At 41.9% G+C, this 22238-nt stretch overlaps 1 protein-coding gene across 1 annotated transcript in view; it reads right to left on the bottom strand.

Moving 5' to 3' along the window:
* MTCL1 (microtubule crosslinking factor 1) overlaps nucleotides 1-22238 on the bottom strand; it is a 178657-nt gene that overhangs the window by 21921 nt on the left and 134498 nt on the right. Inside the window, exons 10-11 of the mRNA XM_039525582.1 lie at nucleotides 11748-11915; nucleotides 4900-5154 (exon numbers count right to left, since the gene is read on the bottom strand). Coding sequence (XP_039381516.1) covers nucleotides 4900-5154; nucleotides 11748-11915 — 423 coding nt within the window. The remainder of the gene's footprint in view (nucleotides 1-4899; nucleotides 5155-11747; nucleotides 11916-22238) is intronic.

Raw genomic sequence — 22238 nt, forward strand, 5'->3', positions numbered from 1 at the left:
ATTGTAAGGAGAAATAGTTATTACATATTTTTTCCTTTTCCTTGTACACATGTCCAGTTGCAAACCCTACATGATTTTCATATGCCTTTCTAATACTACCTGTCTTTGGAGCTGTATGACAAATCAATATGGTTTACTGGATTAGCCTATAAGTGTTAAACAACTGAAATGAAGATAAATGATAAGATGACATTCAGTAAAGACAAGTGCAAAGTATTACACTTTGGAAGGAAAAATCAAATGCACAACTGTAAAATGGGGAATAACTGGCTAGGCAGCAGTACTGTGGAAAAGGATCTGGGGGGGTATAGTAGAGTACAAATTGAATATCAGTCAACAACGCAGTGCAGCTGAAAAAACCCGAAATGCCATTCTGGGGTGTATTAACAGGAGTGTCAGATGTAAGATACAGAGTAGTTGTTGGGCTCTATTCAGCACTGGTGAGGCCTCAGCTGAAGTACTTTGTCCAATTTTGGGCACCATAGTTTAAGCAAGATATGAACAAACTGGAGTAAGTCCAGAAGAGAGCAACAAAAATGATAAGAGCTTTGGAAAACATGGCCTATGAGGAGAGGGTAAAAGCACTGGGCATGTTTAGTCTTGAGAAGAGAAGGCTGAAGGAGAACATAAGAGTCTTCAAATATATACAAGATTTTCATAAAGAGGATTGTGATCAACTGTTCTCCATGTCACTGAGGATAGATAAAAGTAACCAGCTTAGTTTGCAGCAAGGGAGATTCAAGTTTGATATTAGAAAAAACTTTCAGACTGTACGGTATAGTTAAGCACTGGAGTAGGCTTCCAATGGAGGCTGTAGAATCTTCATCATTGGAGGTTTTTAAGAACAGGTTAGACAAGCACCAGTCAGGGATGGTTTAGTTATACTTAATACTGACTCAGCAGGGGGGATGGACTAGATCAGTGTTTCTAAACCTTTTTGATACCAGGCACTGGCTTGCTGCTTTCCTAAACTGTGGCAGGGAGATTTCAGGGACCGGCGCCAGTCCACGGACTGGTCATTGAGAAACACTGGACTAGATGACCTCTTGAACTTCCTTCCAGTCCTATATTTCTATGGTTCTGTGGAAATTAGAAATATTAGTCTAAATTTTCAAAAGTGACTAGTGATTTTGGGTGTCCAACTTGAGATACTTTAAAGGGGCCTGATTTTCAGAAAGTGCTAAAACCTCAACATCTAAAAATCATTCCACTTTAAGGTGGCTCAGGGAACACAAAACTTTTGGCACCAAACCAATCATTAGTCACTTTTTTGAAATGTTGGCAACAGTTGAAATGTTGGTATGTATACACACATGCACACTGGGAGAAGAGGGATGAAATGCTCATTTTTAGACCTACAAAGAAAAACAACTTTGAACATAATTAATTTAAGAATTTTAAGTGCTAGGTGGTGTGATCAGGGCAAAATGAAGCTTGATATTATAATATAGGATGACGTCCCAAAGGGTAATACAGTGACAATGAAGTTGAAGAGTGAATATTTAAAAGCTGTGAAAAGAATTAGGTCACCAAGCTTTTTATGTCTGAGTAATAGTCTCATAAACTATTAAAAACAAAATATTTCATAATTTGTACGTATCTCTCTCTCTCTCATGTATTATGTAGGAACTATGAAGTCAGATAAGCAGAAAGCATGAGTATGAAACTTGGCAAATATGATTTTGTTATCTTCTAGATTCTATTTTCAAACATACATTCTGTTGTATTTTCTCCATGCACTGAGTGTACAGAGCAAAACAATGTAAAGAAAAGGTTTAGAGATATGCTAATTGCTTCCATATAAAGCAGAACATGACTAAGAGCTGAAAGGATATTGAACTAAAAGCCTGCAAATCTCTGGCAGTTTCCTGTCATACAGGGAAATGCTTGCTCATAAACATAGATGGCTTTGTGAATTTATATGGGCAGATAGCCATATTTTCAAAATGCTATTTTTGACTGCTCAGTCCTTTGGAAATAGGTTGATTTTATTTTTGGATGTTCAGAGCCGTATGTCAGAAACATACACAGAAACTTGACAACATATTTTGTGAAGATCTGCCCTATGTCATTACAGTTGAGAAAAAGGAAGGGAATTTCTAGTCTCCTTTTTTGGGTGAAAGACAAATTTCATGTCCAAGCAGATCTGAGAGCAATTTATACAGTTTCCTTAGCAAATCACACAGATCTAAAACATATAGTTCATGTGACTGCTCAAGTAATTTCACAAATATTGGTGTTAGAGTAAATGAAAATGCTATAAGGACTTTCCATTTACTACAGTGGATTTTGGATTAGGCCTACATTTCTTACGCAGATGCATTTAAAGCATTGCTGTAATAATGCACAATATAGGAAAATCTGTCGAGAAACTGAATCCAGGTTACCATTCCAGGACACATTTTAAAAATGGAAGTCTAGAAATTATGCATACAAACTCAGTTAATTCTTTGGAGGCTGGCTATGTGTTGTATATAGATCTACTTAAGTATTCACTTATGCATTTATGGCTGTTTGGAAAATGCCCGAGTTTTAAGAATTAATAATTGAAAGGATTTGAGAACACAAATCCAGAGCACTGGTTGGAAAACTGACACTCTTTCTATACAGTAATGAAAAATATATTACTGTTCCTCTGTAGTGATTTGAGACTGAAACTGGAATCTATCAGTGATACTGCAAACAAACACTTTATTGCACAACATATACAACGAATTCTCACTCAGTTTCTGAACAATAACAAAAAGAACCAGTTCCAGGGTGAGTTGAGAGCTAGTAAGTAGTCTACTCAAGATGATACAGATAGATTCCATCTGGTTTAAAGAAAATTAAAGGCTAGGAAACATAAAAAATAATTTTCCCCCTAATTTTCAGCTTCTAATCATGTTAAATTCCCCCAGAGTATTGAAAAGACACAAGGGCGATATTGTGGACAAAACAAAACAAAACGAACTTCACAGGGACAGCAAGCTAAACACCTAACAGGTACTGAAGCATCTGTAAACAAATGTTTGCACCCATGTCCCTTTAACACACAGGGAAACTTTCTTACAGCTATGAACTTCCTGTTTTGTTTGGGAACCTTGGGAGGAGATCAGAGGTGAATGCCATTCTAGACGCCATGGGAGAGCATCAGTCCAGTCAAGCCAGAGAAAGATTAAGCTGTTAAATCATCCCACAAAACTGAGAGTTAAGGGGTTTCTATTAGCAATTCTGCCACAGGAGTAGTAGGTCCTGTGCCACACCTGAAAAACAGACATTATAATATTTACCTAAATTACAGTGTGTTGTGCAGCCTAATTAATTAATGTTTGCAAAGCACTTTCAAAGATCCTAGGCTACAAGATGATAAAGAAATGCAGAATGTTATTTATTATTATTTAATAATAATTTAATTTTAATAATATAATAAATTATTATAAATGAGGAGAGAGAGGTTGAATCAGTTTCAATTTTTTTCCTTTGTCTGCACAGCTCTTTATGTCTGCCCTCCTTTCTTCTTGCCCAGATAGCCCCTTTTGCAAGCCCTGTCTTCTCCCACATGTAGTGATGGTTTCAAGAATTATCAATAGTGTTGGATTTTTCCTGAATTTTCCGCATTCAAACACCCTGGAATAAATTAGGAATACTCTTTAACCCACAATATGTATTGCCTAGTGGGTCTTCTTTAGCTCCTCACTGAAGCACCTAAGGTGGGAGAGTGCAATACAGAAAATGTACCCCTTTCATAAACTGGTTATGAAGAATACCAAACTTTCACCAATTTAACATGAAAAGCTAATTTGTATATCACCCAAGTGTAACTGCTGCTTAAAGAGCACACACTAATCTGGTGCAATGCAGCTTTCGATGTCCCATGGACAGAAAGTAACCAGTAAAATGCAAATGCAGAATTTCAATCGTTTTCTGTTCTTCTGATGCATAATTTTGATTGTAACAATGGTCAACCAAAAACTGCGTTTTACCTTTTTCCTATTCAACTTCCAAGTGTGAGTCTGTCTGTGTGTCTTTTCCAGACAAATAATAATGCCATTGTGTCTACTTGATGTCAACTGTTCAAATCAGTGAGTCTCCTGAGCATTTGGGCATGAAAACTGAGTAGTTAGATGTACAATTGCCAAATGTGCAACAGAAATGGGATGGGCAAAAACTGTGTATAAGCAGTATCAGAAGTAGCATTTGAATATTTGGCTTTCGTGTAGCTACTTAGCTGTTATCAGACTGGCTTCTTCAGCATCATCATGTGCATTACTTTACTAGAGAGAATAATTCAAATCGAGACTGAACTGTCATAGCTGCTGCATCTTTGGTGGTGAATTTATGGATGGTCAGATTTTCTGGGCAGGGAAAGATCTGCCAAACCTTGACTAACATACAGTTGCCACCTTTCTAATGGCTGGTAACTGTACCCCCAGACCACGCACCTGCTCTGCCTCTTCCTCCCCAGGTCACAAAACCCAGACATCAGGGCTTGTCAAGTGGCACCTGGACACACAAGCTGAAAATCGGACAATGGCAACCCCCTTGACTAACCCTAACTGTCCGATTTAGAGTCTCAGCAAGAAAAAAAGATGCATAAAAGGTTTCAGATGGAGACAATCAATGTGATTGTGCATGTGTTTGGTAAATGGAACGAGGAAGGAAATGACCATTAACTTGGAACTGCTTTCTCAGATGCTAATAATCCACGCAAGATACTGTGTTTCCCTTCCCATCCCTCTCTCCGCCCCCCCACTGTATTTTTATCATTACATATTATGAGAAACACCGATGTGGCAAAAAAACCAACTTATTCCTGTGCAGTTTCTTAATAAAGTTTCTTGACCGTGATCTCAATTTGGATAATATGTATCAATTAGCATATTCAGCTAGTCACCTGATCCGCCAATGCCCTCTTACCTGTTCTATCCTCCTCAGCAATTCCTTCTTTTGTCGCTCCCACTCTCGCCGGTCTCTGTCCAATCTATCCTGAAGCTCCATCTTTTCCCTGTTCCAATTCCTCTCACTGTGCTGGAGTTGCCATCGTAGGTCCATCACCAAGCTGTGACTGTCAGCCAGCAATTTCTTGTGCTCCTCTCTCTCCCTCTTAAAAGCTCCCTTTGAATCAGTGGTCAGGACAGTTTCCCCCTGGGCTTTTTCATTCTTCCCTTCCAGCTGCCAGTCAAATGAGAAGTTGTTAGTTATTCTCATTTCCCAGGTAAAACTTGTGCTAGACAAAGAATGTAATTATAAAGTGGTACTGTTAATGTTTTCACACCCAAAGTATCACTAATCTTAAGATGCAGTTTTGCTCAGGAAAAGTAATGAAAATAATGGCACTGTGAGGATTCCTTGTTTTTAATGTTAACAGTTTCCAATAAAAAGGTAATTTTCCTAAATGCCAGTTCTGCAAACCCATCCTGGGATCTGAGAGTCACACTGGCTCTTTCTGGCTTGTGCATATCACCAACAATAAAGATAATACAGAGCCTAATTCTGACTTCATCACAATACCTGTGGAAGCACAATGGGCCGGTCCTCAGCTATGCTTGGGCTGCTTTGCATGGCTCCATCAGTGCAAAACAGCCCTAAACCCAGTGGATTTGTCCCCTGGGAATCCCTCCGTACAGAGTAATCTTCAGGTAGCACACAGAGGCTCTTATTCCACTCTTACTCATGGCTCCCGGTGAAGGGGAAAGCATCAGGACAAAAGGGTGTAGCTCGGCATCCCCAGGCCTCTGTAATCTCTGGCATTTGGAGTGATCCCTTGAGCAGCCTTTAAACTAGGACTGAGGTCTTACTTTCAGTCTGCCCCACTAAAAATTACCTAACACTACCTCCCCCCGCTCTCCTTCAGTTTGTGCTGAAGACAGCTTAGCTGGACCAGAGGATCTGGCCACTGTGTTCTGTTGGGTTTGTATACATGTAAGGAAGGGACGAATTTGGCCCTGAAACTGGAGCTTCATTAACAACTCTGTCTATGATGTGTGAACCAGAATCGATTCAGCCACTTCTCCCTTGGATCTGCAGGCAAACAGGAGTAAAAAGTAGTAAAAACTCATTTTGTGTCTCTAAAGCAAAAAGCAATTACTCTGAATACACACAGGAGGCCTATCTGTCGGGAAAAGCGCCCCTTCTGCGAAAGAAGACAACAACACTTTAAAACGGTTATTCCTGGGAAATATGTCCAGTTCGAAATACCTGTCTGAGCAACTGGAAATTCATGCTGAATCTCAGGGTAAGTTGCCCAACAGTGATGCCTAAAGACTTTGAAACAGTCTCCCAAAGGGAATGGTGGAAACCCCATCCCTTGAGTAATTTAAAACTGTAGGAAAAATCCTACAGGGAACAATCCTGCATTGGGAACTGGGAGTGACAAATAGACCTAATCGATCTCTTCTACCTCTCACTTCTATGATCCTCTTATTTAAAAAACAAACACATGAATAGCTAATCTTAGCAATGTCCACGATAAACAATGTGTCCCACTGCCTAGGCTGTCTCTGCAGCAGTTAGCTAACAAGTCCTGTATTACTTCTAGCTCTGTGCTGACAACATCTGATGATACTGTGCCCAGACACAGATGTATCGGGATCTTACATTCAATGGGCCTTTTTTTACACCCATTTATACCTGTGAAAGCCTACTGAAGTGATGTCTGACTACATAGGGACCACACTGGCAGAATTTGTCTCAATAAGCTGAAGTTGTTGATGAACAACCAGAAACACAGGTGCCAGGTTTAGCTCTCTTCAACATAGGAGAAAAAGTAATATTTGCCAAATAAAAACATGAAAACAGAACGGGTAGAAATGTCAGACTTCTAAGAGGAGGTTCCTAAAAACAGAGAGTAAAACAATAAAGCTGGAATTTCAAAAGCCCTCAGCATTTGAGAGTAGCCAAGTTTGTTCTCTTCCTCCCCCCCCCTCCCCACATCCTGGTGCACACCCAGAAAGGAATTCCAAAATTTAGCTAAAAAATGTACTCACTTCATTAACTGAGAAAGATGTAGCAAATGTTGCCAATTTCCAAGCTCATAATGTAAATAAGAAACAAAGAAAAAGCTTCTTATTTTTTGGTTACAACTCTCAAATGTGTGTTCAAATGGCTCCAGTTCCACTTGATGCCACAGCAGATTGAGGAGTCACAGCTACCACTGCAGCCAGCCCACTAAAGGTCAGCCAAGTCATTTTAGTGCTGGATATGGCATTGCGTGTAATGGGATTTTTCTGGGTGCAGGGGTGGAGTGAGGCGGAGGTGGAGGATTGTTTTTACTATTGTTTGATCTTCCCTGGAAGACTATGGGCTAGCTGTTAGCTCCTGCTGGGTTTACTTGGTAGCTGTCACACCACAGAATTATGCATGTTAGGGTTTTACGCAAAGCCTGGGTCAGCCAATACATCCAGGGAGCCTAAAGAGTCAGCTGAAGTAACTTTTATGTGGTTTCTTTATCTCTTACGGTGTCCCTAGCCTCTGTTTGTCGGAGGGTGGAGATGGATGGCAGGAGAGAGATCACTTGATCATTACCTGTTAGGTTCACTCCCTCTGGGGCACCTGGCATTGGCCACTGTCGGTAGACAGGATACTGAGCTACATGGACCTTTGGTCTGACCCAATATGGCCGTTCTTATGTTCTTAGCCTAATAATGGGTCATTTAGGACAGAGTTTTGAAATATTTAGAGGTCCCCTTCAAGGGACATTAACACATCTTCAGATTTTCCATCCTACAACAGAAGCCCTAGGTGCTGGCTGCTAGAGTGCAATCTCAACCCTACAACTTCGTTAGAACTTGGGGGAACAATGTCACAACATGCAATAGCTGTGGCTAGCGTGTTATGTTGTGGAGACTTGCCAGAGACCAGTACTAATTCTCAAGATGTCCTGCAGCACTCAGACATCAAATGCGTGCTAAAAAGCAAGCCCCTTGCTTTTGCAATCTTCTTGTAATGTGTGGAGTTTGCATCATCATCCTTTGTAAGTAAATTTATTCGTATGTTTAGGAAATTACAGGACAAAAAGCAAACCTTGGCAAGACATATTCTCTATCTCATTCTCTTCGTAACACTTGTTGCCTATATATCTTAGAGCAAAATCTTCAACTTGGATGAACAAAAGAAGGCATGGCGGACTGGTCTGGTGCCGAACAAATGGGAGGTCCCTACGCCATCTTGCCTGTGAAAGGTAGGATAGCTCAATGGGAGAGAGGGATGTGCTCTAAAAAGGGAGTGTCATGAAACTCCTGTACAGTCTACAATAGACTTCAGATTATGAGCAGGGAAGCTGGTGACCAGACAACATCTCCAAAGCTACCAGACCACAATTCCTTCATTGTGGAGCACCAAAAGAGCACAGGTCGTCTTCCCCCACCTGCAGAAATGAACCGGAAGGAGGAAGAGTTGTCCTGCAGCTTCTCTGCCCCAAGTGCATCTGTGCAACACAAAGCAGGGTTTGGCTCTTATACTGATATCTCCCAAACTCCAAGCTCTTCTAAATGCCCAGAAAAGCAAGATCTTTGGTTGGCCCATCTTAAGGCCCATCGTTCTCTTTCATTATCTTAAAACCAAAGCTCAGGGGCCTTCCTGAAAAGTAAGATACACTCACAATCCTGCAGGTCAAGGCTTTCATTTTTAATGTGCATTCTATTAAATCTTCCCATTGTACTCAAAGATAGCAGGTATATTATCATGGCTGGCTTGCAGTGCTTTTCTACCAGGAGAGTTTTCTTCCCCTACCCCTACACAGGGATCCCCAGCCATCAAAACTTCAAACTTGCCTCAGTAACCATAAATTAATAGGTGAACATCTCAAGGAAAATACTCTTTCTAATCTTACTTACTGCTTCACAGGTAAACTACAGTAGTCAGCAGAGCAAGAGAAACCAGGAAGGCACTGATTCTTTTACTCATTGTTGTGTGTCTTCAAAGTTCTCTTACTCACTGGTTAAAGAAGATTGTCACAGGAGGAACAGATCTTACTACATCTGCCCAGGAAGAGAGGGAGCACTTCCTAGGGTATGTCTATGCTGGAGCAATAATTCTCAGCTTGGGTAAACATACCTGCACTAGCTCTGATGGAGCTAGGAAACTAAAAATAACAGTGGCTGCACAGGCAGTGGGATCAGCTAGCTGTCCTGAGTCTGTACCTAGGGTTTCAGACAGGATTGTACATGGGGTGGGTGGACTAGCCTGTCCTGCAACTCATGGTACTGCAGCTATACTGTTATTTTTAGTGCGCTAGCTTGATCAGAGCTAGCACAGGTTTGTCTGCCTGAACTGGGAATTACACCTCTAGCTCCAGTATAGAAGTACCCTTAGTGTGAACCCTAGCCAGGAAGAGAAGGGGAAGCTCTTCCTCTGCTTTTACCAGAGGAGGGGGAGCTGCACTCCTCATTCCCCCTTATGGTAACCCCTGCTCTTTATAACAGGTAAGATGGTGCCTCCCATCACCATGACATGGTAGGATGCACCATGATTGACATGACTGACCTAGTTGATTGATTAAAGTTTTTATTATTTCACGTTTTCATAGAATATGAAATGATGTTACTGCAACTACTCAAAGCTGTCATTGCATAAGTCATTCACCAGTTCCTCTCCCACTGACTTTGAGAATGAACCTACATAGAATGTTCTGGTTTTTGAACCGCTAGTGTTATGTTTTGTTATTTCTGTCTTCCTTGTGGTTGTGAGTACATGTGTTATATCACAGTGGGATGATTGTTGGGACTATCATAATTGACATTCTGATGATTTATGTGGTATCTTTATTGATATTTCATTAGTGGGCTTGTCTTTATCATGATGTGCAGATATCACTCGGAGGTCATGTCTTACCAATATCCATGTGTTACATGCTGATCAGTTTTATTCTTTGCATTGATTTTGGGGAGTGCGGGGGTTGGGAGGGTGGAGGGGGAAGAACTAACCACCACCCAACAACTGCTACATAACAGGAAATATTGCCGGTAGGATCACACAATCATAGAATCATAGACTTTAAGGTCAGAAGGGACCATTGTGATCATCTAGTCTGACCTCCTGCACAATGCAGGCCACAGAATCTCACCCACCCACCCACTCCTGTAACAAACCCCTAACCTATATCTGAGTTATTGAAGTCCTCAAATTGTGGTTTGAAGACCTCAAGCTGCAGAGAATCCTCCAGCAAGTGACCCGTGCCCCATGCTGCAGAGGAAGGCGAAAAACCTCCAGGGCCTCTGCCAATCTGCCCTGGAGGAAAATTCCTTCCCAACCCCAAATATGGCGATCAGCTAAACCCTGAGCATGTGGGCAAGACTCACGATGATAAAGATAGCTAGAGGGATATTACTGAGCCTGATATAACCACTAGTTTGGAGGGTGCTAAAGACTGAAATCTATTTTTTCCTGCCAGTATGTAGTGAGCAACACTCCTCCACCCACTTATGCCAATCATGGTGCTGACTATTTTTCTATCTGAATGGCAAATGTATACATCCACAAAAACATGAACATACACAAACTCCATGCTAACAACTGCAGTTTTCCCTCTTTTCTTATGTTTTGTTCTTTACTCTCATTTAAAGGTTAATTTAAGAAAAATTGCCATCAAGGGTGTTGTTTTTTAAACAATCAATTATCAGAATATTTGTGTGCACTTATAAGCATTTGATCAGAAAACTGATTTCAATTCCACTACATATAAATAAAATCTACTCTTGTACTCTGAGAGAAAAACCTCTAGCACACAAACTGGGAAAGAAGTGTTCAGGTCTGAATGCTGTGAGTCGGATTCAGTCTCTTGACAGTGCTCTGATGTACAGTAAATCCTCTAAAATATGTCATCTGTTTAGTGAATATTGTGTATTGTATCTGCTTTCTACAGATGATTTAAAGCTAAACATCCTTCTACAGATGATACAAAACTACAAATCTTTCTGACAGGACCTAAACACTCAATTTTGCCCCTTCAATGCCATACACTAATACTTTAGTCCATCAGATTCAGAAATGAATCCTAGCGGTTTTCTGCTAGCTTGTTTTTATACCACCACAGGAAGCAGAGCATCTCCTGTGATCAGCAGTACATAGCACTGCAGCACCCGGCCCATGAATTGATATATATGATTCTAATAATAGCCTACAACAACAGGCAGACAAAGCATCCCCTTCAACAGGACACAACACAGCATCATCCAGTGACTCTGACTTGCTGGTTTAAACATTAGCGTACTGATCTGATGGTTTATTATTAATGGACTGTTTTCTTTTTAAAAAGCATCTAGTAGAGCAGTTATGGATGTACCATTCTGAAGCACTGACCTAGCTTCATGGCCTAGTTACTTGAGTGAATGAGGCATTATTAGGAAAACACCAGAATATCAAGAAACGTTTTCTTATCCATACACTGATCAGATACAGACACCCACACATTTCGTCCCTTTTGCTAAGCAATTAGCAACCCATTCTTATAATAAAATAAAGGGCCAGATTCCTCTACCCTTGGTCACACTGAATAGTAGCTTACTCCATTAATAGTCACCCTGATGTAACTGAAGTCAATGGGGCTACTCATGGAGTAAGGCACTACTCAGGTGAGGTAGGCTGCAGGAAACTGGCCTAAAATAAATAAATAGGATCCCTTATGTGACTCGCATGGACTTCTTATTCCAGCAAGTGATTAAAACCAATTCTCATCAATTACTTTCACTTAGCTCCAAACCAGCTTGGGAATCAGGCCTTTAAATAAAAAGTCACATGTCTTTTGGCACTGATCTTGGGTACAGTACCTGCTCCAGACGACACTTCAGCTCAGTCCATTCCACCTCCCAAGCTGCCTTGTCTGTGGCATACTGTTGCTGAAGCCCATGTCGCTCTTGTTCATCATCCCGGAGCTCAGAACGGAAGTCGTCCAACAAGGTTTTCAGAGCATTTAAGAGCCGCCGGTTTTCACTTGCCTGCAGGAACAAAAACCAAAATAATTATTAATCCTTCTTCAGAAAGAAAATGCTCACATTCTTGTCAACTGTATGAAGGAGAAAAGGATCAAACACATAGGGTAAGAGGTGACATAAGCATCTTACGAAAAAAACAGAAGAGGAATATGCAGTGTCAGTGTTCAAAGGATCTGATCCTGCAAGGTGTTTAGCATATTCCGTGGAAGTTGAGGGTATGCACAGTATCTTGAAGGAGGTACTCAGAACCTCTCAGGATTGAGGTCATAAATTATAACTTCTGTGGCTGTTAAATTTCTAATTTCAAGCCAAGAAATCATTTCTGATCCTACATGTGCAACTGTGTATCTCATGCAGTCATCTCCTGAGCACCAAAACTCAAGTATGTGTAAATTACAGAAGATGATAAAGGATCCATTTCTGATGCTTTGGCATTACAGACAATGTTTGAAAGTCTCCATTTTGAGCAGAGCAGCGTTGTTTAGATGCAGAGTGATTCATTATTCTGCTCTTCAGAGGCACCCTCAACCCTGTGCACTTCTGTATCGGATGGCGTTGAGTATGGGTGCAGTCTGTTTTGGAAGCAAGTATGCTATGGGGTCTACTTTTCCTCTTTCCGCATATGACCAGAGAGCAAATCCCTGTCCAAACTGTGGGAATATTTTGCTGCATTTAAAATGTTCTATGACAGATACAGTGTTAGGCAGAAATCAGGCAAAGTAAAAGTTTAGTTCCGGGTTAACCTGAGAGCTGGGCACATAAATTTTGTCATCATTGATGAGCCTTTTGCAGTTTGCTTTCTGCAAATATTCTAGTGAACAGCACATGCAGTGAACTTTAAGCAAAATATTGTAGACTATTTGTGAAAAGTTCATATTCAGTCAGTCAATAAATCAAAAGTAATCCCTCGAAACCGGTTTCTAATAGTTGCCCTCATCCAATTAAGGACCAGAAATGTATAATGTGATTTATGTGATGAATCAAACTCCAATCAAATTTTCAAAATAAATGTCTCACAAATGAGTTACAGATCAAGAATTATGCACAGAATCTACTCAACAAATTATTTTGAATAACAATGACCTTTAAGAAAATTACAGTCTGTTAGCAGACAATTTATGAGCAGAAAAAGTGGGAAAACTCATTGAATAATTTCATTACAAATTATTCTGCTGGCTTTCATTAATGTGTGAGTTAACATTGCTACCTTGAGAAGACTTAAATTAGCTGATCTGATGCACAGATGCTTGACTGATTCCTTCTGTTTTCTCACTAACTTTGTCACTTTCTGGTTTCTACCTATTCTTCTGATCTGGTCCCCGATGAAGTCCAAATATGGGGGTTATTTTCAGATGGGGCAATTAATGCTCACAGCAATTTAAACAAGAGACAAAAAGAATTCACATTGCAAAATTCAGATCTACATTTGCAACACCCCGAAGTCTAGGTGCAATTGTATCTGAGGAACTGGTCTGTCCCATTATAAAGATAGTGGCCATCTGAAAATTCCAGATCTGGGCTTGGATTTTAAACAACCCCCGGCGTTTAAGGTTGTTCAGCCCCAGTTGTTTGGTTGGGACCCATGAGAGCCAATATAAATATTTTTTTCCATAACCATTTGCAATTATTAACCTAAAATTAAATGCTAATTGCAAAAAGTAGCTCATAAAACCAAAAGTGCCATGCCAGGTACATCTCATTTAGTTCTCTTTAGGGACTGGCTAAAATCTTGCTAGTGATCCCTTGGTCCATAGACAGTATATTGCAATAGAGATTCACACCAGATTTTGCAGACTTCAGTTCTACGGTTCTGTAGCATGGGCTTACAAAGAATCAGAAATTAGAGAGCTAAAAGTCCCATTAGATCAGCTGTTCCGTCCCCCACCAATGCAGGTTTACTCTCAATATAATATTTTCTAGTACAATATAGTATTTTCTAGTAGTATTTTCCAGTGTAGTTTTAAATACAGAATTTTGCATGGAAAACCAAACTGTAATAACTAATCAAACATGCCAAGTAGCCTTAGAAAAATTATAGTTTACGTTATTCCAAACCATATTACTCCTGGGGACATTCTGCGCCAAAAAAATAAAAATTCTGTGCACAATATTTTAAAATTATGCACATTTTATTTGTCAAAATAACACTACATAATCACACCAGTTTCAATTATTTTGATAATTTATTTCAAAATACTTGTCAGCAAGTATGTCTGTAACAATACCGACACACACAAAAATTCCCCCAAAATTTGGGAGTTAAAGAAACCCTTATGACAACCCAGTTCCTGTTTCTCTGCTCCCTTCCCCACACCCAGAGCCCAGACACACACCCCGTCTCTCTCCCAGAGCCCAGCCATGGTCTACCCAGCCCAGACACTCCCCCTCTCTCCCCCTCAGAGCCCAGGGATCCTGAGGGAGAAACAGCCTGATGCTTGGTCCCAGGCTTGTATGGAGTTTCCTGCATGCTGCCATCACCTTCCCTCAGGGCATGCTGGGAATTACAGCTGCCAGGAACCCTTTAGGTCCCTCCCCACCGTGTCTTTTATGCAGTCTCTAGTGGAGGCCAACAGCACTGCAGCCCATTTCTGTGGGAGAAAGTAAATTCTGCGCGCATGTTAATTTCAGCAAAATTCTGCAAGGCACAGTGGTGCAGAATTCCCCCAGGAGTTCTATATGGTTCATTAGAAAATAAAATGCTATACACATGGGGAAATGACTGCAGGTGACTCATTGACTTAACATTAATCTGTTTGGACTGAAGGAAGAAATGAACTGTTGCTACATGCAATACCGTATAGCACAGGGTTTAAAAACAGGCATACCCAAAGCAGCAGAATTAAGACCACCGTTACTTAATGCATGTTAGAACATTACATACTGTCACATGCTGAATATGCACATACCATCACCTATTTATCAATTTGTTGATGTGATATTACAGTTACCAGCATGAGTTTTATTTTGCTGTCCAATGGGGGCCAGGTTTTCAGAAGCCATCAGCTCTTGTTTAGATGCCAGAAATAAGTGGGTCTTTTGAAAATCTGGCCATAATATCACAATGGAAAGTATTACGTTCTGAGCACTTCAAAATCTGTCCTCACAAGAAGTCCATGAAGCACTCTTACTCAAGGATTTTATCCTGTGTTCTCTGCTGTGGCCTGACAAGGTGTTTCTCTATCAATTTAACTGAAAGATTGCCCAGGTGGGAAACGGGGAAGAATTAAGAACTGTAGGACAATAAGAGCAATTTGCACTATAAGAACTTAGTACATTCTCCTGGATCTTCCCCTCTGCATGCACCAAATATTCCACAAAACTATTCAGCACAAGTTCAAAGGTATCCTCTGTGTGGCCACAGGCCAAACTTTATTAGTCTCTCTACTCCCTTGTATTACAGGACACACCAATCATCTTGCCATAGGGCAAAGACACACACTGTGAAAGCAACTAAAAGAATCTCAAAAATACACATTTCATGACAAAACAATTTAACCTCTAGAGGACTTCTGCTCCCCAGCAGAAGCTCCCCCCCTTCCCTCTTCTTTTTCAGAAGGAAATAAGACACCTCCCAGCTCAATTGTCCTCCTTCATCCTGGTTAAGAACTGGAAGAGCCTCCATGCCTACCTCCTCATGGCTACTTGAGTCACCTCCCCACACTGATGGGTCTAGGATTTGGCCCTGTACAATGGAACCAAGTTATAGAGACACCATCAACTGGAATAGAGGGGGAGATTTTCAAAGGCACAAATGGCAGTTAGGCACCTAATTCCAACTGAAAGTCAATGGGATATAGTCACCTAACTTCCATTTGGACTAGGGGCCTACCTGCCATTTGTGCCTTGAACGTCTCCCCTCTAGTCAATTAATACAAAGTTAAAAGTAGTTTTGGGCATTACACCTGCCTCTCTGCAAGTCCCACTGCAAAATTTCCTGGTTTTACTATCGTATTTTCCTACATTTAAAAAATATCCCTCCCCCACCCCAGTTGCAGTGTAAAGACTCACACGAACTGAGTGACTGCACAGGGAAAACAGTGAAAATAATCATTCACAAAGTGCTGTTAAATGCTCTGCATAAACCAACTGGGGGAAATATTACTTTTCTAATCTCTTTTAGTGATCTCAGGTGTAAACTATAACTGAGATAGGTAACAAATTTCAGACAGAAGTGTTATTTTTAAATTGATTGTGTTTGCCATGGGAATCATAGCTTTGAATTGCCTGATGTCTGTGCATGTAAAACTTCAACCATAAAATCATGTAAAAACTAGGTTTATTTAATAAACAAAAAGTAATTAGCTGTTCTAGAGAAGAGCCTATGGAAACACAATATAGGTTAGCAGAGGGCTAATGCCTAGCTCTACAGGAGTGCTATGGAAGTCACTATTATGGACTCGATATAGACATTCCCTATGGTAGCTGGAGTTCTAACTAGCTTGCTAATATAAACCCAATTTTGATCACATCCCTCTAATTTCCTCAGTGTGCTTTCTGCTTGAAATTCCTCATCTGTGGTCTATAGTCAGAGAGGGATTTTTTTGGGGTTGAGCAAATTTGAAGGGGTTTAATAAGATGTTTCTGAGACCAGGGTCTTTAAAAAAATTAGGAGAAATTTTAGAAAATTCTTTGACTGTTGCTGGTAACACCACAATGATTAAAATGGCTGTGTCTAGAAACTTCATATTTATTTTATTTAAGAGTCTTTGAGGAGATCTAGGGCTCAGTCCTGCATGTTTCTATCTGCTCTGGACTTGACCAGCAAAGCACATAAACACATACTTCATTTTAAACAGATGAGTAATCCCACTGATAGCAAATAACAGCTCTTATGTTCTTCCTGCTCCTCCCATGGGCCAGTGTATTGGATGAAGTCAGAGGAAATGGGGCATGGCTGGGCTTCCCTGCATGCTGGTGATCCCTGGTTACCATAACAGGCTGTCCCCTGGGGACATTGGCAACCACTGTACAGTAGAGCAGAGGAGTCCCAACTGGTGCATAGCTGACCTAAGCGCAGAGAAGCACAAAGGTAGCTTAAAGCTACTGTGTGCCTGTCTGCTACATCCAAGGATCGGTCTGTGTGAGAAGGAAATAAGAGTTTACAGCAAGTTTTCACTATCAATGATTTTATCTGTGTTCTGAAAATACCTCACCCCCAAGGAGGTTCCCAGGACAAAAATAGTACATATTAATTAAATATAAAGACTCTTTGGATGTGTAGTTATAAACCCATGATCTGACCACTCCTTCCCCTCCGGCCTGGAGAAGTTTGGGTTCAAGTGGCAGAGCAAACATTAGCTTGGGATCATTTCAATCCATTTCCCCCCTTCCACCTCTTGAGAATTTCATTTAACATTTTAGCGGCAGTCAGGGAAGTGCCAGCAGCTTGGTCTGGTAGGGAGTCACAAACAAAAGGTCAGGAGCAGCCACAACAGAGGAGATCTCAAGAAGCTTCCTTTCTGTGGTCGCCGAGCCAGGCAAGAGTGGAGCTGGATCTTGGTGCAAATCATTCTAGTACATTTAAATACTAATTACTATTCCTTAAGGCTTTTTTAAAAACCAAGCTTTGAAAGAAAGTCAAATATTGTATAAGCCAAAAATATAACTGGGGATTTTGCTTGAACCTCCAGAGCACAAAATATGAATATATTTGTTTTTACTGCACTTTACTGAGGGAGCAGAGATAAGTAAAATCTCTTATTTCCTCTCCCCTGTTCTCACACCACCCAGCAGGCATTTCATCCCTTCCCTAGGCAACACCCACCAAACCACCCACCCTCACATTCCCCTTCAAGCAATATTAAAAGCCCCCCTCCACTGGGATCCCAGGCTCACTCTGCCTGCTTGCCTCCCTGCTGCCTTTCTTCTCTGCTCTTGTACATTGCCAGTTCCATGTCAATTCTTCCTTGCCTGAACTTTTGATATAACTCAGACTGGTTCCCAGCCTGAGGGAGTAAGTCAGCATCATGGAGAGTTGGATTATGTCAGGAAGGACAGGCTGAAGTAAGAGTCATATGGGGTGTGCAGAGAGTAGTGACAGAAAGGATTGTTCTTCTCAAGAGTCTCTGTCTACCTGGTCTCCCAGCACCAAGAACCAACCCCTCCCTCCTCTCCAGCACTCCTCTCCCCCACAAACAGTAAGAAAATGGCCAATCCCTAAGGTGATGTTCACTTGGAGATTAACCAGCATTTTAATGATTAAGGCTATCATTCTTAAAAGAAGCTATTGATTTGGGGTGCCTAAATTTTTGAGTGTCCAACATCTCACGTCTCAAGATAGGTATCAAAAACAGAGCACCTACAACTAGAGGCCACTCTTCGAAATTATGGCCTCGGTGTTACGAATTTTCCTCCATGCAATTCCTCTTTCGAGAGAGGGGTGGGAGAGTCTGCAGCACCAGGAGATAAACCCAGCCAGCCCATAACCCATTAAACATGAACACAGGTTACTCAGAGTTATAGTAAACCCCTTTCCAGACTTATTTCTCTCAGTCACAAACACATTATTACAGGAACTCCCTCTTAATAGGAAGTGTGAAACCTGCCTGGTCTAAATCCAGACCCCCGTCATCTCTGCACTGTCCAGCCTGAAACTCCAACCACAGCAAGGAAATGCAATCTTGAGAGGAGACCACCCCCCTCCTACCCACAGCACTTGCTACTGAGCTACGTTCCCTCCACAGGAGCTGGAGCTGTGACTCTAATTCCACCAGCCACACATATATACACTGCCCTAGATCCAGAGCTGGAAGTTTCTCAAGAAGACAATATTAAAGGACAACTGCAAACTATACCAATGCAAAGGAAAGATGGGAAGAATAGTAAGAGGCCAATATGGCTCCCCCAGGAGCGCTTTAATGACCTACAATTCAAAAAGGAATCCTACGAAAAGGAGAAGTATGGACAAATTGCTAAGGAAGAGTACAAAGGAACATCACAAGCATGTAGGAACAAAATCAGAAAGGCTAAGGCACAAAATGAGTTATACCTAGCAAGGGACATAAAATGCTATTAGAAGAGGTTCTATAAATGCATTAGAAGCAAGAGAAAGATGAAGGAAAGTGTAGGTCCTCTACTTAGTGGGGAAGGAGAGCTAATAACTGATGACATCAAAAAGGCTGATATGTTTAATGTCAGTTTTGCTTCCGTCTTCACTAAAAAGGTTAATGGTGACCAGATACTCAACACAATTAATATTAATAAGGAGGAAGGAACACAAACCAAAGCAGGGGAAAAAACAGCTTAAAGAATAGTTAAACAAGTTAAATGTATTCAAGTCAGCAGGGCCTGATTAAATTCATCCTAGGTTACCTAAGGAAATCTTGGAACCATTATAAATTATCTTTGAGAACTCCTGGAAGATAGGCAAGGTCCCAGAAAACTGGAGAAAGGGGAATAAAGAGGACCTAGGGAATTATAGATCAGTCAGCCTAACTTTAATATCTGGAAAGATACGTGGAACAAATTATTAAACAATCTACATCAATTCATCAGCATCTGGAGGATAACAGATTATAAGGAATAGTCAGCATGAATTTGCCAAGAACAAATTATGCCAAACCAACCTCATTTCCATCTTTGACAGGGTTACTGATCTAGTGGATAGGGGGCAAACAGCAGATGTGATATAGCTTTATGTCAGTAGGGCTTTTGACACAGTTCCACATGATATTCTTATAAGCAAACTAGGGAAATGTGGTCTAAATGAAATTACTATAACGTTGGTGCACAACTGGTTGAAAGACTGTACTCAAAGAGTAGTTATCAATGGTTCTCTGTCAAAAGGGGACGGCATATCTAGTCCCACAGAGGTCATTCCTGAGTCCGGTATTATTAAATATTTTCATTAATGATTTGGATAAAAAAAGAGTGGAGAGTACACTTATGAAATCTGAAGATGACATTAAGTCAGAAGGATTGCAAGGACTGGGAGAACTGGTCAGTACTGAAGAAGAAATTCAATAAAGGTAAGTGCAAAGTTCACTTTGGAAGTAAAAATAAAATACAAAACTACAAAATGGGGAATAACTGGCTAGGCGGTAGTACTGCTGAAAGTGATCTGGGAATTATAGTGACCACAAATTGAATATGAGTCAATGTGATACAGCTGTGAAAAAGGTGAATATAATTCTGACCTGCATTAATAGGAGTGTCATGTGAAAGACACGAAAGGTAATTATCCTGCTGTGCTCGGCACTGGTGAGGCTTCAGCTGGAGTCCTGTGTCCAATTCTGGGCATCACACTTTAGGAAAGATGTGAACAAATTGGAGAGAGTCCAGAGGGGAGCAACAAAAATGATAAAATGGTTTAGAAAACCTGACCGATGAGGAAAGGTTAAAAAAACTGGGCATGTATAATCTTGAGAAAAGAAGACTGAGCGGGAACCAGATAAAAGTCTTCAAATATATTAAGGGTTGGTATAAAGAGGATGGTGGTCAACTGTTCTCCATGTCCACTGAAGGTGGGGCAAGTAGTAATGGGCTTCTTAGGTAGCAAGAGAGATATAGGTTAGATATTAGGAAAAACTTTCTAGCTAGAAGGATAGTTAAGATCTGGAATATGTTTCCTAGGAAGGCTGTGGAATCCCCATCACTAGAGGTTTTTAAAAACAGGCTGAACAAACACCTCTCAGGGATGGTTCAGGTTACCTGGTCCTGCCACAGAACAGGGGACTAGACATGATAACTTCTCAAGGTCCCTTCTAGCCCAACATTTCTGTGATTCTATGGTACAGAATAGTGAGAGTGTCTTTGGAGAGGAAGTACTTCCCTCTAGGGTCCCAGAATTGGGGGGTGTCTGTTCCCAGGGCAGACTCTGTGGAACAGGTATCCTACAGCCGCGTGGCTGATAGCTCTAAAACAGGATCTTTATGGTTAAGTGCTGGTTTCTTGAGGCCTGACTGGATAAAAGATAGTTACCTTTTCCGTAACTGGTGTTCTTTGAGATGTGCTGCTCATGTCTATTCCACAATAGGTGTGTGTGCTCGCCACATGCACCAGTGCCGGAAGTATTTCCCCTAGCAGTACCCGTAAGGGAGCGCCCCAGAGACCCCTGGAGTGGCCTCATCCTGAGTCTGGCATGACGGACCACATACGTGCATGCCGACATGTGATCCAAGAGCTGGAGGCATGCTCTGGCTGTTGTCACCAGAAACCTTGTGACCATGTCGATGAGCCCCTTCAGGGTCTCGAACCTGTCCGGTGGGAGGGAGGCTCTGGCCGACAAGCTGTCCAGGACCGCCCCGATAAACACTATGTGTTGTACCGGGACTAACGTGGACTTGGTGGTGTTTATCCACAGGCCCAAAGTGGTGTATGTGGACAGAAGGAGCACCACATGATCCCACACCTGTGACCAAGAGCTGCCCTTGACCAACCAGTCGTCCAGATAGGGGAAGATCTGGACTTCCTGGCGCCTGAGGTAGGCCACTACCACCAACATACATTTCGTGAATACCCTGGGGGCAGTGGACAGGCCAAATGGGAGGATCGTAAATTGGTAGTGTTCCTGCCCCACCATGAAACAGAGGAAGTGTCTGTGCCCCTCGAATATATGAATGTGGAAGTACACGTCCTGCAGATTGAGGGTGGAATACCCGTCCCGGCATCCAGGGAGGGGATGATGGAGGCCAGGGAGACCATGCAGAACTTGAGTTTCAGCATGTACTGGTTCAGATCTTGCAGGTCCAAGATGGGCCTGAGCCCCCCTTTGGACTTCGGGATAAGGAAATAACAGGAGTAGTACCACTTGCATTTGAACTCCCCTGGTACTGCTTCCACCGCTCCGAGGTCCAGGAGCCACCCCACTTCCTGCTCAAGCAGACCCTCATGAGAGGGGTCCCCCAGGAAGGATGGGGGCGGAGGGTGGTTGGGTGGAGTGGAAGTAAACTGGAGGGTGTAGCCCCGGGAGATGGTGTTGGAGGACCCATTGGTCCGAGGTCAGCTGTGACCACTCCGGGAGGAAAGCACACAACGATTGGAGAAGGGAAGCTTTACTGAGGCTGGATCCCTGAGGAGAACTGGCAGGGCGCCCCCGGGCGTCCCGTCAAAACTGCCTTTTCCCCACCTGCTTGCCCTTGGAGGACCCAGGCTGAGGGGCAGGTCGAGACTGTCTTTGAGGGCGCTTCTTATAGTCCTGCGACTTCTTATAAGCGGTCTCGTATTTTGAGTGGGTGGCCAGGGCGGGAGTCTGCTGCGGCTTGAACTTAGGTTTAGCTGGAGCCGGAACATAGAGACCCAGAGTCTGGTGCGTTGTGCGAGAGTCTTTCAGGCCATGCTGCTTTGTATCTGTTCCGCAAACAGAGCTTTGCCATCAAATGGGACGTC

The sequence above is a fragment of the Mauremys reevesii genome, linkage group 2 (genome assembly GCF_016161935.1).
Source record: "Mauremys reevesii isolate NIE-2019 linkage group 2, ASM1616193v1, whole genome shotgun sequence".
NCBI lineage: Eukaryota > Metazoa > Chordata > Testudines > Geoemydidae > Mauremys > Mauremys reevesii.